The following is a 13,984-nucleotide window of genomic DNA, read 5'->3' on the forward strand; positions in this document are numbered from 1 at the left end:
TCGGTGAGGTTGATAACCTGGAAGCAAAGAGATATCGTACCGAATTACCTCTCAGTGTAGGCATTGTTCACTGCTTAGGAATTAAGAGTATATCTTAGAGCCTAACAGTTGTTCAGATAACAGCAGATTCAGAAATTATTTAATTTTCTATCCTAAATCTTCATTGTTTCATCAAATAAATATGAGTACAGCTCAATATTTTGGTATTCCAAATGAAAGTGCGTGCTCTCTTGTAGATATAACCCTCATTAGATTTTGTTCATGGAGCAACATAATTCCAAGAGCTTGAGCAGCTGTGTTGTCCTTCCTGCTTCTAGGAGGGCGAAGTCGGTGTATGTGTGTCTATCTCGCCCTCCCCTCTATCTTTAGTGGTAGCAGAGAGCCTGACTTTATCTGTCATGGAAGAGGGTGGTATTTTTAGGGTTGGGGGTGGTGGGGCAGCCTAGTGGGAGCAGCTGCAAAAGCCCTCACACCAGCAGCCCCCTTCTTCCAAAATATACCTCCTTACTCTCTCTCTCCCGGGATGCCGGACAATGCCGGTGTATGACGCACAGACTGCGGTCATTTTAGTCGCCAAACACAGAGACACAAGCAGGACACACTGACTGACAGCTGAATAACCTCACCATTCAAAAGCAGCAGATCGAAGAACCAAGAGCAAGGGACTCAGAATTAATATGCTGCCAGGCTGTGAATGCAGGGCATTTTGGCTTTAAAGAAAACATCAAAAAAGGTAAGTTTAACTCTTGGAAGCTTGACAGCTAACGCTGTGTACAGAAACGATCTAATTTGCCTGTCATGTGCCAACCATTCCGAAAGAGTTTGTTGGCCTGCTTGCCTGTGCCTTTTTTAGATATATCGTAGGCCTAATTCTTTACTGAGTTGCAGTGCCCACTGGAACAGGAAGACTTGCAGGTGGAAGACCTACAACTGTTAAAAAACAAATATCACAAAAGCTTGCACCTCCTTTGGTCCTCCTTTTACATTCCAGCGCAGTGACTAGTCTCAACTACAACAGTAGCTAAAACATAATGTGCTTTAGCCACTACTAATGTCTTAAGTTTTGCATCCATCTGCCTGTGGCTGCCTCTAGACCAGGACGTCATTGTAAATCGGAATGGGTTCACAATTGTCTCACTAGGTAAAACCTAATTTCATGTATGTCTTTGCCATCAGGTCCAACTTCCTCATTCAACAGCAAAGTGGTAACATCATGGACATTTTTGGAGGCGCCCCTCGTGTTTTGGGCTACTCGCGCCCTGTGGTGGCACACTGCGGAACAGACACAACTCTCAGGTGCCAAATTGGCGGGGACCCACGCCCTGACGTGATCTGGGAGCATAAAAATGTCCAGATTGTGACTGAAGGGCGGTATAAGCTCTCAGAGGAGGGAAAGTTCTACCTGTTGAACATCAGGGAGGTGAACGAGCAGGATGCTGGCCAGTATATATGTAAAGCCAGAAACAGTGTCGGGGAAACGTATGCCACAGCTTCCCTCAAAGTGGAGGGAAATGGTCAGCAACTAGACGTTAATGGTGTAGAGGAGCACATGACAGGAAATGGGCATGTGAATGGGCACAGCGCAATACGAAATGGCGACCACAGAAAAAAGAATGGAGAGCACATGCTTGACCAGGAGGACTTCACGTCTGATGACAAACCGAGGTTCCTTATCAAGCCCTTGTCGTTACGAGTGGACAGAGGCGAGGACGCCGCCTTCTCCTGCAAGGTCTGGGGCAAGCCACTGCCGGAGCTGCTGTGGGAAAAAGATGGCAAGAAACTGAACGACATCTTTGAGAGCTCCCACTTCGCTGTTAGCAGTCAAGAAGGTGGATGGTTCCAGCTTAAGATTTATCGAACGCGCATGCCTGACAAGGGTGTCTACACCTGCAAGGCAATCAACTGTAATGGCGTGGCCCTGGCTGGTGCAGTCCTCCTTGTTGAGCCTGTGCCAGAGCGTGTGGAGAGCAAATTATCCAGTCAGTCAAAACACCGAGGAGGGAAGCTCAGTTTGTTGAGGCTCAAGGAGGAGCCATCGGTCAGTGCATCTAAGGTCAAGAAGTTCGTGGTGGTAGAGGGGAAACACGCCAAGTTCCGCTGCTGTGTCACAGGGAAACCAAAGCCAGAAATCATCTGGAAGAAGGATGGGGTGCCCCTCGAGCCCGGCAGGCGCCACCTCATATTTGAGGACAGAGAAGGCTACTACACGCTCAAGATTCTGTACTGTAAAGTTCAGGACACAGGGCTGTATGTGTGTGCTGCATCCAACGCTCTTGGAAACACTCTCAGTGCTGTTCATCTGTCAGTCAAAGGTGAGACATAACCAACACAAGATTTATTTCTAATGCCAACTATTGCTTGCAGGACTTCTGTCTTTTTTACTTTCTTGACTTCCCATGCATGCATTTTCTACATTGCTTAACCTGTTTAAGCGACTTTCCCAGCTGACTTAGAGTGAGAGGCAGGGTACACCTTCACAGGGCAACCAGTCACACTCAAACATGCTTCCAAACTTTGTGGGAACAGTTAGGGAAGTCCCTTTCTGTTCTAGCATGATTGACAACCGACAGATAGTGTAGATGATAACTGCAGTTTTCCTTCCATCTTCCAAACACACATCACCTCCCAAATGTGGCCTCTGAAAGCAATTCTCTCTTTTCTCTTGAGGCACTCATGTACGATTCAAGTGTCCCTTAAAAGATGTGGAAGCAAGGGAGAGGGACATTGCTGTGCTGGAATGTGAGGTTCCCGATGAGTCTGTCCCTATCACCTGGTACCTGGAGGATCACAGGCTGATGCCCAGCAGCAAATACGGGATGGAGCAGCAAGGTACCAGGCGAAAACTCACCATCCAAGATGTGGGAATGGACGATGATGGAGTGTATCTCTGCGAGACGCCAGATGGGGCAAAGAGCATAGCAGAGCTGTTGGTCAAAGGTATTATTAGTGTCACTCTAGTCATCGTCATGGAGATCATCCAGAATTTGACTGATGAGCCATTATAATTCTTTCTTCCACAGGTAAAATAGTACGTAAGCTTCCGCGAAAGGTGGAGGTGTTGGAAGGCGAGAATGCTGCATTTTGTGTGGAAGTAGAGGACGAAGACATGGAGGTCCATTGGTTCAAAGACGGACTAAAACTGCACGACACTCATCAGACAATCCTCAAGTCTTTTGGAAAAACTCACATGCTGGTCTTTGTCAATGTGGCCTACCAAGACTCTGGGGTGGTGACTTTTATCACGGGAAGATCCAAGACTTCGTCACGCCTTAAAGTCAGGGGTACGCCTGTCATTTGATGTTTTCAGGTTTGATTCTTTGGGATACATTTTTGGGCGGGAGCTCTTAAGATCATAGTTGTTGACTTTACAGTTCACACATTGCTCTTGTATTTAGACAAAAGGAGCAAATTTCTTCCTGGTTAAATGATTCATGCTTTTCTTGAAGCCACAAGACACTGCCCACCGATGTGTCCCGTTGGAGTCAAAATGGATGTGGATGGTCCAAACGGAGCCTTGCTCTCTTGGGTTCCTGCGCCAAACAGCCAGACAACTACTCGCTCCATCTTTGTGGTGGAGAGACAGGAGTTGGGCTCACTAGAGTGGCAGAAGTGCTTCACCTCCGAGACCGGCACCTCAACTGAGGTCTGCGGAAATGGTGTGCCACATGAGGGAGACTACCGTTTCAGAGTCTGTTGCATCAATAAGTATGGCCGCAGTGGCCATGTAGAGTTTCCAAAAGTTGTCCATCTTGGTAGGTTGTGATGTAGGTTCTGGCTCAAAGAATGCAGTCACTGGCATTACCTGTGTTTCTTCCTTTTAGTTCCAGGGCCAAAGATTTACAGTCAGCTTCAGGGCCTCGAGGTCACAGAGGGAGAAGATGCTGTCTTTTCCATCGGGCTCTCGACCTCAATTGTTGGTTCGTGGTTTTTGAACAGTGCCCAACTGCAAAACGGTGGACGATATTCTATAAAACAGTCGAAAACACAGCATACCTTGGTTATTCATGAAACCGTCACTACTGAGGACGAGGCGGAAATTACATTCATCGGCAACGGGGTGCGAGATTCAGCTGTTCTCAAGGTTAAACGTACGTGAGGAAGTCTGTTGACTTGTTATTGTCATATTGAGCCTGTGACAAAATCATCATGTTGAGTTTGTGCTGTATGTTTGTGCAGCAGCTGTGGTGAAGTTCAGTCCTCTTTTGGAATCTGACAGCAGCAAGAGGGTGGAGACTGGTGACGTCATTGTGCTGTACTGTGAAGTCTCCTGCCCTTCGGCTAAAGTAAGCTGGTTCAAAGATGGTGAGCAGGTGCAGGCGAGTGACAGTATGAAGATCCAATCAGATGGAAACATGAGGAGAATTGTGATCCACTCAGCTGAGAAGCATCACACTGGAGTTTACACATGTCAGACATCAGGGAATGTCATCGCATTCACTGTTGACGTTGCAGGTAAAGTGTCTGAACAAACACTATAGATTCTATCGTGTATAGTGTACCATATAGTATAGTTGATGGGGATTAACATTAATTGGGGATGCTTTTAGATTTACAACTGTGTTTTTTAATTATTTACATAAAAAATTATGAAAAATCACACCCTTCTAGGTCGTGTGTTGAAGCGCAATGCATCATGGGTCGATTATGTATAGCTGCCTCATGAGGGTGCTGGCTCCGCCCATCCTCTGTTTTGTGTCCGGCACATTAAAAAAAAAATCGTCAAAATACCTAATGTTCAGACTTTGTCCTCTGGTGAAAAATTATAAAAATGACTAAAACAGTCTGTTTGCTTTGGAATCTTTTGGCCACCAGATGTCGACCACTGTAGACAGGATTAACCTCGCCAATCCTTGGCCTTGTCTTCAATGGCCTTGGAGATAAATCTGCTCTTTTTTCCATTTCCTCTCCATTTTCCAGGTCCTCCAGTGGAGTTCAGCCGAGCTCCTGAAGAAGAGCTCCATAAGAGCAGCATGGAGCTGGACCCAGTGGTACTGCTCTGTCATGTCTCCAGAGAGGATGCTCAAGTTGTGTGGTCAGAATGAATTACTCTAATGCACCTTCATGTAATCTTTTAAATGTTGCAACTTAAACAAGAGAGTTTTTTGCGTATTGTACATCTGTGTCTGATTGGGCTTGCCCAGGTATAAGGACGGTTGTGAAATTGAACCCAGTGACAACTTCACCGTGCAGGCAGAGGGAACCCTGAGGAGGCTGATCATACGCTCTGCCGAAGCCGCAGATGCGGGCAGCTATACCTGCCAAGCAGGAAACAACAGCATGGAGTTCATTGTCAATGTCCGAGGTTCGTTGCAGGGGACAAGCAGCAAAAGAAAATGCTCATTTTAAAACAAGACACTTTACTCCCTCCACAGAGCCCCCAGTGATGATTGTAAACCCCAAAGACGATGTTGTGATGGAGCGTTACATTTCCGAGGAAATTCAGCTGCAATGCGAGTTGTCTCGCACCGGTGGAAAGGTGCAGTGGTTCAAAAATGGCGAGGAGGTGAAGGAGGGTCGCAATATCCAGCTGTTAAGAGAAGGTCCCTACAGGAGGCTGACCATTCTCCGCAGCACAGTGGAGGATGGGGGGGAGTATATCTGCGAGACAAATGGGGACTCTGTATTCTTCCAACTGACTGTCACAGGTAAAAACAGAAATTTGACTTAATAATACTAACAAATATGCAACTAGTAGGCTCCATGTGAATATTAATTCCTTATACACCAGAGCCCCCTGTACGAATCCTTTCCCCCACCGAGTCGGTGCTTGAACTTACCCAACTGGATTCCACAAAGCTACAGCTCAGATGTGAGATCTCACATTTAGAAGCTCATGTCACATGGTACAAAGATGGCCTGGAGGTAGAGGAGGGTCCAAACCTCATCCTGGAGGTAGACGGGGCAAAACGTCAACTGGTTATCCCTGTGGCCTCTGTAAAGGATGCCGGAGAGTATGTGTGTGACACTGAAGATGACTCAGTTACCTTCATGGTGACTATTAAAGGTAAAAATGGGATGTTTTACACAAAGATGCTCAATGAATTAACAGTGCTTTTTCTTTTATTTAGAGCCACCGGTGGCGCTTTCCCGTCTTGACAACACACTGATGAAACTGGAGAGTTTTCCAGGGAAGCCAATAATATTGGAGGTCCAGGTGTCACGCCCCAATGCGGATGTGAAGTGGCTGCAAAATGGGCAAAAGATGGAGGAGAGCAGTTCTGTGACCATAACAGAGAATGGTTTAATCCGTCGTTTAACGATCCACTCTCCTTCTGTGGGAGATTCTGGCACATACAGCTGTGACGCCGTAGATGACAGGCTTGACTTCCAGGTCCAAATTTCAAGTAAGCGCCCCCCCCCGTCCCCAACAAGCCACATGTAAATAAGGTGTTTGTGATTTCTGCAATTAATTAATTGTAATTCTGCATCATCAGAGCCCCCGGTGAAGATATTAAGGAAGTCTGACATTGACACAAACCTCAAGGTACTGAGTTCTGATGACATTGTGTTAGAATGTGAGCTCTCCAGCACCGATGCCGAAACCAAATGGTACAAGAATGGCTGTCGAATTGAGGGTGACGGAAGATTCTGCGAGGAGGAGGAAGGCACTTTCCGCTCACTTGTCATCCTCAATGCTGAGCTTGGAGACTCTGGAGAATACTTTATGGATGCTCAAGATGACAACATTAGCTTCATGGTTACAGTGCAAGGTAATTTAATGGACTGACTCTAATCGAGGCGTCACAGTGGGTCAATGAGTTTCAGAACCTGCTCTCTATCCCAGAGCCTCCTGTGGCCATTTTGGGCAACTCAAACGATGCGGACTTCCAGGAAATGACAGCAGGTGACGACTTGATCCTGGCTTGTGAGGTGTCCCGTGCAAACGCTCCTGTCCAGTGGTACTGCAATGATAAGCTTCTTGTCAATGACTCTCGCACCTGTATCGAATGCTATGGGACTCTGAGGAAAATCATCATCTCAAACGTCCAACCTTCGGATTCTGGGAAGTACATATGTGACGCAGTGGATGACATGCTGATCAGTATTGTTAGAATTCAAGGTAAAACCATGTAACCAACTACTCTGACCAATTAAAGACATAGGGTGAAAGTAACCAATTCTTTTCTGATGTTCTCAAAAAGAACCTCCAGTGACGTTTGTAAATAAGGAGGATGACATTGTTGTGACTGGTTACGAGGCAGAAAGTGTGACTTTGACCAGCTGTGTGTCCAAGGACAGTGCGCTGGTGCGCTGGCTGAAAGACTGGACACCAGTTGAAGGTGAGCGTTTCCAGGCACTCATTGAAGGACATAGGCGTACCCTCACCATTGCACCTTTGAGGCGCTCGGATGCTGGAGAGTACACCTGTGATGTCAGCACTGACCAAATCCACTTCAGCCTGCTGGTAAAAGGTATGAAACCTTTCTGTTATCACACCCAATTCTATATTGTAGAGGTGTACACACACTTTTTCCATCTACGCTTTGCAGAAATGAGAATAAAATTTGTAAAGCCACTGCAAGACACTGTGGCTTACGCCGACGGAATGGTGACCCTTCGCTGTGACGTGTGCAAACCCAAAGCGGATGTGCAGTGGTTGAAGAATGGTGTTGAGGTGGTTCCAAATAGAAGGTTCTCCATTCGAGCAGATGGAGTCGAGCAAAGTTTGACCATACACCGTTTGACAAGGGAGGATTCTGGAGAATACTCCTGCGAGTCCAGAGATGACAGGACGGCAGCAACACTTACAGTACACAGTAAGCATGCCACATGTTTTAGATATATCTCACATTTAGTAAGAGATTCATACACGTCCTGTCGTTTCAGTGCCCCGGGTGGTGGAGTTCCTCACTGAGCTCCACAACACCGCTGTTCTAGAAGGAGAAGATGCGACCTTCAAGTGTGTGGTTTCGCCTGAAGATGTACAGCTCGTCTGGTTCATGGACAATGAGGTGATCTATCCTACTGACCGTTTCCAGGTCACACAGAATGGTCTGTGCCACACCTTAGTGATCAGGACGTGCCAGATGTTGGACTGTTCCAAAATCACAGCTGAAGCCGAAGGCACAACAAGCAAAGCAAGCCTCAAAGTCCAGGGTAAATGTAATCATTACTTATTGTGCATCAATATACCATGACCTTGATGTCCATTCTCTCCTTCATGTTTAGAGGCTCAGATTATGTTTACAAAGAAAATGGAGGCTGTCATGGCAGAAGAGTTTGGTGATGCCACCCTGGAGACGGAGATCAGTCTTGAAATCGGCGAGGTTCAGTGGATGAGGCAGGGGGTGGTCATCCAGTCTGGGCCCCGACATACACTCACCCAGGATGGTCGTAAACGCCGTCTGACAATTCACAGTTTGAATCTTACGGATCGTGGAACCTACCGATGCGAGACTCTGCACGACAGGACCCAGGTCAAGCTAAATGTAGAGCGTAAGTTTTAAAGATTGGGATATGTTGTAAAGGTTCAGGAGAACTGGAACACTTTCTTTTAAAGGTTTTTAACTGTACCCCCTTCTCATCCAATGTAGCCCGCAAAATATCCATCCGTAAAGGCCTGACTGACCAGGAAACCTTTGAACGTGAGACAGCATCTTTTGAGGTGGAACTGTCCCACAGTGATGTGGAGGGCGTTTGGCAGAAGGACGGCATCAGGGTGAAGCCAAACAACCAGTTCAGGGTGAGCTCCAATGGGCGAGTTCATGGCCTCACCCTTTGTAACCTCACTCTGGAGGACACCGGTACCATTGCCTTCTCTGCCGAAGGGGTGCGCACGACTGGCAGGCTAACAGTCAAAGGTAACAAAGACTTTATGAAGTAAGACTGACAATTATTTCCAATATAAGTGACCTTTTAATGTTAACGAACAGAGACTCCGGTCACCATCTTGAGCGCTCTGGCTGATGTCCGTGTTGAAGAAGAATATCCTGCCACTCTGGAGTGCGAGTTCTCTCGACAAAACATTGATGTCAGATGGTTCAAGGTAAAATCAATATTGATATTTTACAATACAGAATCATCGTTGTATTTAATAATGCATGTCCATCTTCCACGGAAAATCAGGGTCGGACAGAACTAAAGCCAGGTAAGAACTACCGGATCTACTCCATGGGGCGAAAGAAGTTCTGTCAGATCCTACAGTGCTCTGTGGCGGATGCTGGTATCTACACGTGTGATGCTGGGGAAAGCAGTACTTTCTGTTCGTTGGAGGTTTATGGTGAGTCTGATAACATTCCACCCGCAAATATTAATATACAGTGGGAGAAATAGCTCTTTGAACCCTGACATGAACAGCCAGGTTTATTTCATGAGTCAGAATATCCACAAACTTGCAGAAAAAGCATTCAGTAAAGTACAATTTGTATTTGATTGATTGAAATAAGTATTTGATCCACTATGAACCAGCAACAATTCTGACCCTCAAAAAAACGGTTATGTGCCCATAAAGCACACAGATTAGTCCTGTCCTTTCTGCAAGAAGCTTGGGGAGAAAGCAACCACTGCTGGTGTGATAATTAAAACAAAACACGCAAGATAACAGTGAGTCACCCTTGCTTGCTCCTTGCTAGATTGCGCTTGGCATGCCTGCGCAGTGTGAAGGAAAGTGGACGGGGGATGATCGCTACAAGCTGTCGGCTCCTATAGTCTGAGCTGGAGGTGATCGGCTTTTGTGATCGGCGTAGAAAGGTCGATCACATGCTTTTTCAGAGAAATCGGCCGATACTGATCGGTGGCCTATTGATCAGAGCATCCCTACTGAACATGGGTCGTGGATAAGCCAAAATATACGACCAAGGCAACAAAGGAGTGACTGAAAAAGACGCACGTTAAGATCCTGGCGGGGCCTAGCTAGTCTCCAGACCTTAATCCCATAGCAAAACTGAGGAGGAAGCTGAAGCTTTTGAGTTTCCCAACAACAGCCTCGAATACTGCTGGATTTGGAGAGTAGAGGAAATTTCAAACCTCTGTGCTTGCCAGTACAGGTTGCTCCACCAAGTACGAGGTCATGTTTTGCTCAAGGATCCAATACAAATTAATTTATAACCTTCATTTAATTTTTTTTTCTGAATTTTGTATCGCTATTCTGTAAGGAGGTCTGAACAGATCTGAACTGGTTTTCTCAACTCACAGAGCATGAGCTGACGATTGTCCAGGATCTGGAGGATCTTTACATCCAGGAGGATCAGAACGCAGTCTTCATGTGTGAGATTTCCCTCGAGGATGTGAACGGAGAGTGGTATAAGGATGGACACAAGATCCGGCCTACCTGCACCATCAAGACCCGCACAGAAGGTCACTTTGCACCACTTTGATTTGAGTTCTATGAAAATGGCACCACTAGGCAGAGATGATCCCTACCATGGCTACGGCATATCCTGTCCAACTTTTCCTAAGTTGACTAATTAGGGAAAGGTACTTGGACAGATCACCAGCCAATTGCCGAACTAACAGATACAGAGAACCATTCACACCTGCAGACAATTTTGAGTCTTCGATGAACCGGATGAACTCGGAAAAACCTGGAAAAAACCCATGCCTGGTCGCAATGAGTCACAGTCACATCAGAGGGGTAGTATCAAATGGGGCCAGTGTTAGTTTTGTTGAAAACCTAGACGGCAAACAAAACAAAAGCACGTTGACAAAAACTATGACAAAATGAACAGAAACGAAAACGCAAATGTTGACAGACAATGAAATCCGATCATACCTAATTTTGTCTTGTAGATTGAATATATCCAACCAGATATTTTAGCTCCGCGTGAGAGAGGAGTTGGGGGCTGAGTTGTGGACGAAATCCAATTAGAACCACTGTCTTATTTGTAAGGGAGGGCTGCTGGATTTTTCCACCGTAAAAACAACCGTAATGCTGTAGCATTGTAACAAGTTACACGCTGCAATATAATAATACACCTGGGAGAAACAGAAGGGTAGACGTATGGACAGATTTCATGTTTGATGCCAAGTAGAGCAAGACACTGTGTAAACCATGTGAAGCAATTATCACCACTAAAGATACACCTCTTCATGAAGTGACAATTTAGTAGGCTACAACTCCTCAAAATGTCTAGCTCTATGAACCACTACACTAGAAACTGCCCGAAGGTACCATGGTGTCACCCCAACTGATACCCTGTCAGAGGTATTTATATGCCACGCTGTGGTGCTGACAGACACTATGCAGTGTTAGAACTCCTACATTACTTTCTAAGAGCCAGCAGCCTTGTCTTTCAGGCACCAAACACTTCCTGCTGATGTGCAACGTCAAAGTTGAGGACGCTGGAGAAATACGCTTTGTGAGCAGAGATCTTGTATCTACAGCTTACCTCGAAGTAGAAGGTACGGCTGGTAGGGTAGTTTGGTAGGTCAGCATCTTCAAAATGCCCGTTGTCCCTTCAGAGCTCCCAGCGTCCATCCTCAAACCCTTACGGGACAGGACGGCTTTGGAGAAACACCGTGTCATCCTCGAGTGCACCGTGTCTTCACCTCGCTGTAGCGCCACCTGGTACCGAGGCAAGGAAAGGCTCGACCCCTCAGATCGAGTGGAAATCCTGGCCGACGGCTGCTCCCATAAATTGGTCATCCAGCAGGTAGCGGTGGAGGACGAGGGCACCTATAGTATTGAGGTTGGGGAGCACACATCCAAAGCCAAACTCATGGTGGAAGGTAAGAACTGTAAAATGTGCATTGCGGTCATTTTACATCACAGTTAAGCTTAAATAATGTAACTTCTTACGGAGCAGCTCAGGAGCTTGTAATGGTGCGAGAGCTGGAGGATGTGGAGGCAACGGAGAATGAATCAGCGACTTTCCAGTGTGAGGTCTCTGTGCCGATAAGCAGACCCCCAGTTTGGACGCTGAACGGCGAGAGCCTTCAGCACGGCCCCTCGGTCCGCGTGGAAAACCACGGCACTGTTCACAAACTCACGCTGAAGAAGACCAGCTTGGACATGAGCGGCGTGGTCAAGTTCAACGTAGGCAAGGCAAAGAGCAGCGCCGTGCTCAGCGTGACAGAAGCCGTATGACCACGAACAACACGGCAGCAACGCGGATCCTTTTTTACCGTAATATTTATTTCCCTGATCAAGACTTCTAGTTGACTCGATTATAATCTAAATAAAACAAACTCAATAAAACAAATACGCTTATGTATTTATTTCTTATTGCCTTATTTTGAATCAACACTTAAAAAGACAAACATGTTTATTTAGCGTTTATGGTGGGAGGAAAGGCATTGTTACATACGGTTCATGTATAACTTGGCATAAGAGGTCAAATTAAATTACATCTATTAAATCATGAGTACAGTAACATAGATGCTCCATATACACTGGGGGAAATCACTATTTGATCTCCTGCTGATGTTTTTAAGTTTACCCCCTTAAAAAGACATGAACAGTTTTGTGGTAGGTTTGTTTTAATAGAAAGAGATAGCAAAACCATCCATCCATTCATTTTCTTCTGCTTATCCAAATCCGGGTCACGGGGGCAGCAGTCTCAGCGGGGAAGTCCAGACTTCCCGGTCCCCGGCCACCTCTTCCGGTTTCACCGGGAGGACACCAAGGCGTTCCTATGTCTGCCCCGGGGCCTTCTCCTGGCTGGGCATGCCCTGGTCACCTCACAAGGTGTCCCGGAGGCATGCGGACTAGATGCCCGGGCCACCTCAACTGGCTCCTCCCCATGTGACAGAGCAGCGGCTCTATTTATTTATTTTATTTAACCTTTAATTAACCAGATAAAAACCCATTGAGATCAGGATCTCTTTTACAAGGGTGACCTGGCCAAGAGGTTAGCAGCACACGTCACAAGGGATAAAATATACAAATCTAAAAGATTACATACAATGTATATTAACACACATACTTTGTAAAGTGCAAGTGATTAGTAATAAAATCCATAAAAAGCTATTTAAAACAAAGGCACTGTTCTGTGGTCTCACGCTCCAACAGCAAGGACCGAAAGGCTCCAAAAGGAATGAGTTCCGAGAGCTTTAGTTCAGCCTGTAAAAGATTCCACGCTGTGGGGGCTGCAAAACAGAACGCTTTCTTCCCCAGTTCAGTTCTCACACGGGGAACAGAGAGATGGAGGATGTCACACGATCGCAGGGCATACTGACTTTTAGATTCTATTCTATTCTGAGCCTCTCCTGGATGACCGAGCTCCTCACCCTAATAGCAAAATGATCCAGAAAAATGTTACAAAAAACGGTTCTAAATGAACAAATCTAAGCCCCCCAGACCGGTTCTGTGCACATGAAGCACACAAATGAGTTATGCATCTTTAGCAAGAAGCCTGGTGTGAAAGGAACCACCAGCTGCCGTCAATCGCCCTCATTGTGGATCATTCTGAGAAAGGTGAGGGGTCGCCCCAGATGTGGTGAAATTGAGCTCTTTGGCATCACCTCGACTTGCTGCGTTTGGAGGCAGAGGAATGCGGAATATGCCTCAGAGGATGGTGATGAAAGATTCTGATTTGAGGCTGTTCCTCCGTTGAGGGTGCAGGACCTCAGTCAGAACACTAAAGATGGGTCATGGATGGGTCTTCCAGAATGAGTGTGATTCAAAACATACACTTAAGACAACAAAGGAGTGCCTAATAAACAAGCACATTAACATTCTGGTATTTGGGGAGTATTTGTAAATATGACTCGGGCATCTGGTCAGGATGCCTCCCGGACGCCTCCCTGGGGAGGTGATCAGGGCACGTCTGACCGGTAGGAGGCCACTGGCCTGGGAACGCCTCGGGATCTGCTGGACGAATTGGCTGGGGAGGGAGAAGTCTGGGCTTCCCTGCATAGGCTGCTGCCCCCGCGACCCGGATTTGGATAAGCGGAAGAAAATGAATGGGTGGATGGATTTTGCTATCTCTTTCTATTAAAACAAACCTACCATAAAACTGACCCGACCTTGGATAAGCGGTAGAAGACAGATGGATGGATGGTGTGACATGCGCAAAGAGAGTTGAGCAGCACTAGCCGACAAGCG

At 46.5% G+C, this 13,984-nt stretch overlaps 1 protein-coding gene across 2 annotated transcripts; it reads left to right on the top strand.

The window, feature by feature from the left end:
- The first annotated feature begins 531 nt into the window (after nucleotides 1-531).
- obsl1a (obscurin like cytoskeletal adaptor 1a) lies at nucleotides 532-12,096 on the top strand. 2 transcript variants are annotated; one of them, XM_054790811.1, is made up of 25 exons: nucleotides 532-733; nucleotides 1,177-2,312; nucleotides 2,668-2,937; nucleotides 3,021-3,281; nucleotides 3,447-3,752; nucleotides 3,822-4,088; nucleotides 4,177-4,452; nucleotides 4,918-5,032; nucleotides 5,142-5,302; nucleotides 5,373-5,645; nucleotides 5,729-6,004; nucleotides 6,069-6,344; nucleotides 6,435-6,710; nucleotides 6,785-7,060; nucleotides 7,143-7,412; nucleotides 7,491-7,757; nucleotides 7,828-8,097; nucleotides 8,170-8,436; nucleotides 8,535-8,801; nucleotides 8,874-8,986; nucleotides 9,067-9,220; nucleotides 10,135-10,296; nucleotides 11,236-11,340; nucleotides 11,401-11,667; nucleotides 11,745-12,096. In XM_054790811.1, exons 2-25 carry the CDS (start codon nucleotides 1,214-1,216, stop codon nucleotides 12,023-12,025), a joined length of 6,555 nt encoding a protein of 2,184 aa, XP_054646786.1. In that variant the 5' UTR covers nucleotides 532-733; nucleotides 1,177-1,213; the 3' UTR covers nucleotides 12,026-12,096. The 2 variants fall into 2 exon arrangements, with proteins under 2 accessions (XP_054646786.1, XP_054646795.1); XM_054790820.1 differs by having other exon boundaries at nucleotides 4,180-4,452.
- Nucleotides 12,097-13,984: the final 1,888 nt, after the last annotated feature.

The sequence above is a fragment of the Dunckerocampus dactyliophorus genome, chromosome 1, assembly GCF_027744805.1.
Source record: "Dunckerocampus dactyliophorus isolate RoL2022-P2 chromosome 1, RoL_Ddac_1.1, whole genome shotgun sequence".
In the NCBI taxonomy this organism is placed as follows: domain Eukaryota; kingdom Metazoa; phylum Chordata; class Actinopteri; order Syngnathiformes; family Syngnathidae; genus Dunckerocampus; species Dunckerocampus dactyliophorus.

Bases quoted from the DNA above. Each gene is read 5' to 3' on its own strand.
- obsl1a (XM_054790811.1), top strand. From the start codon at position 1,214: ATGGACATTTTTGGAGGCGCCCCTCGTGTTTTGGGCTACTCGCGCCCT. The intron at 2,938-3,020 runs GTATTATTAGTG...TTTCTTCCACAG, and splicing joins AGCAGAGCTGTTGGTCAAAG to GTAAAATAGTACGTAAGCTT. The intron at 8,098-8,169 runs GTAAATGTAATC...CTTCATGTTTAG, and splicing joins AGCAAGCCTCAAAGTCCAGG to AGGCTCAGATTATGTTTACA.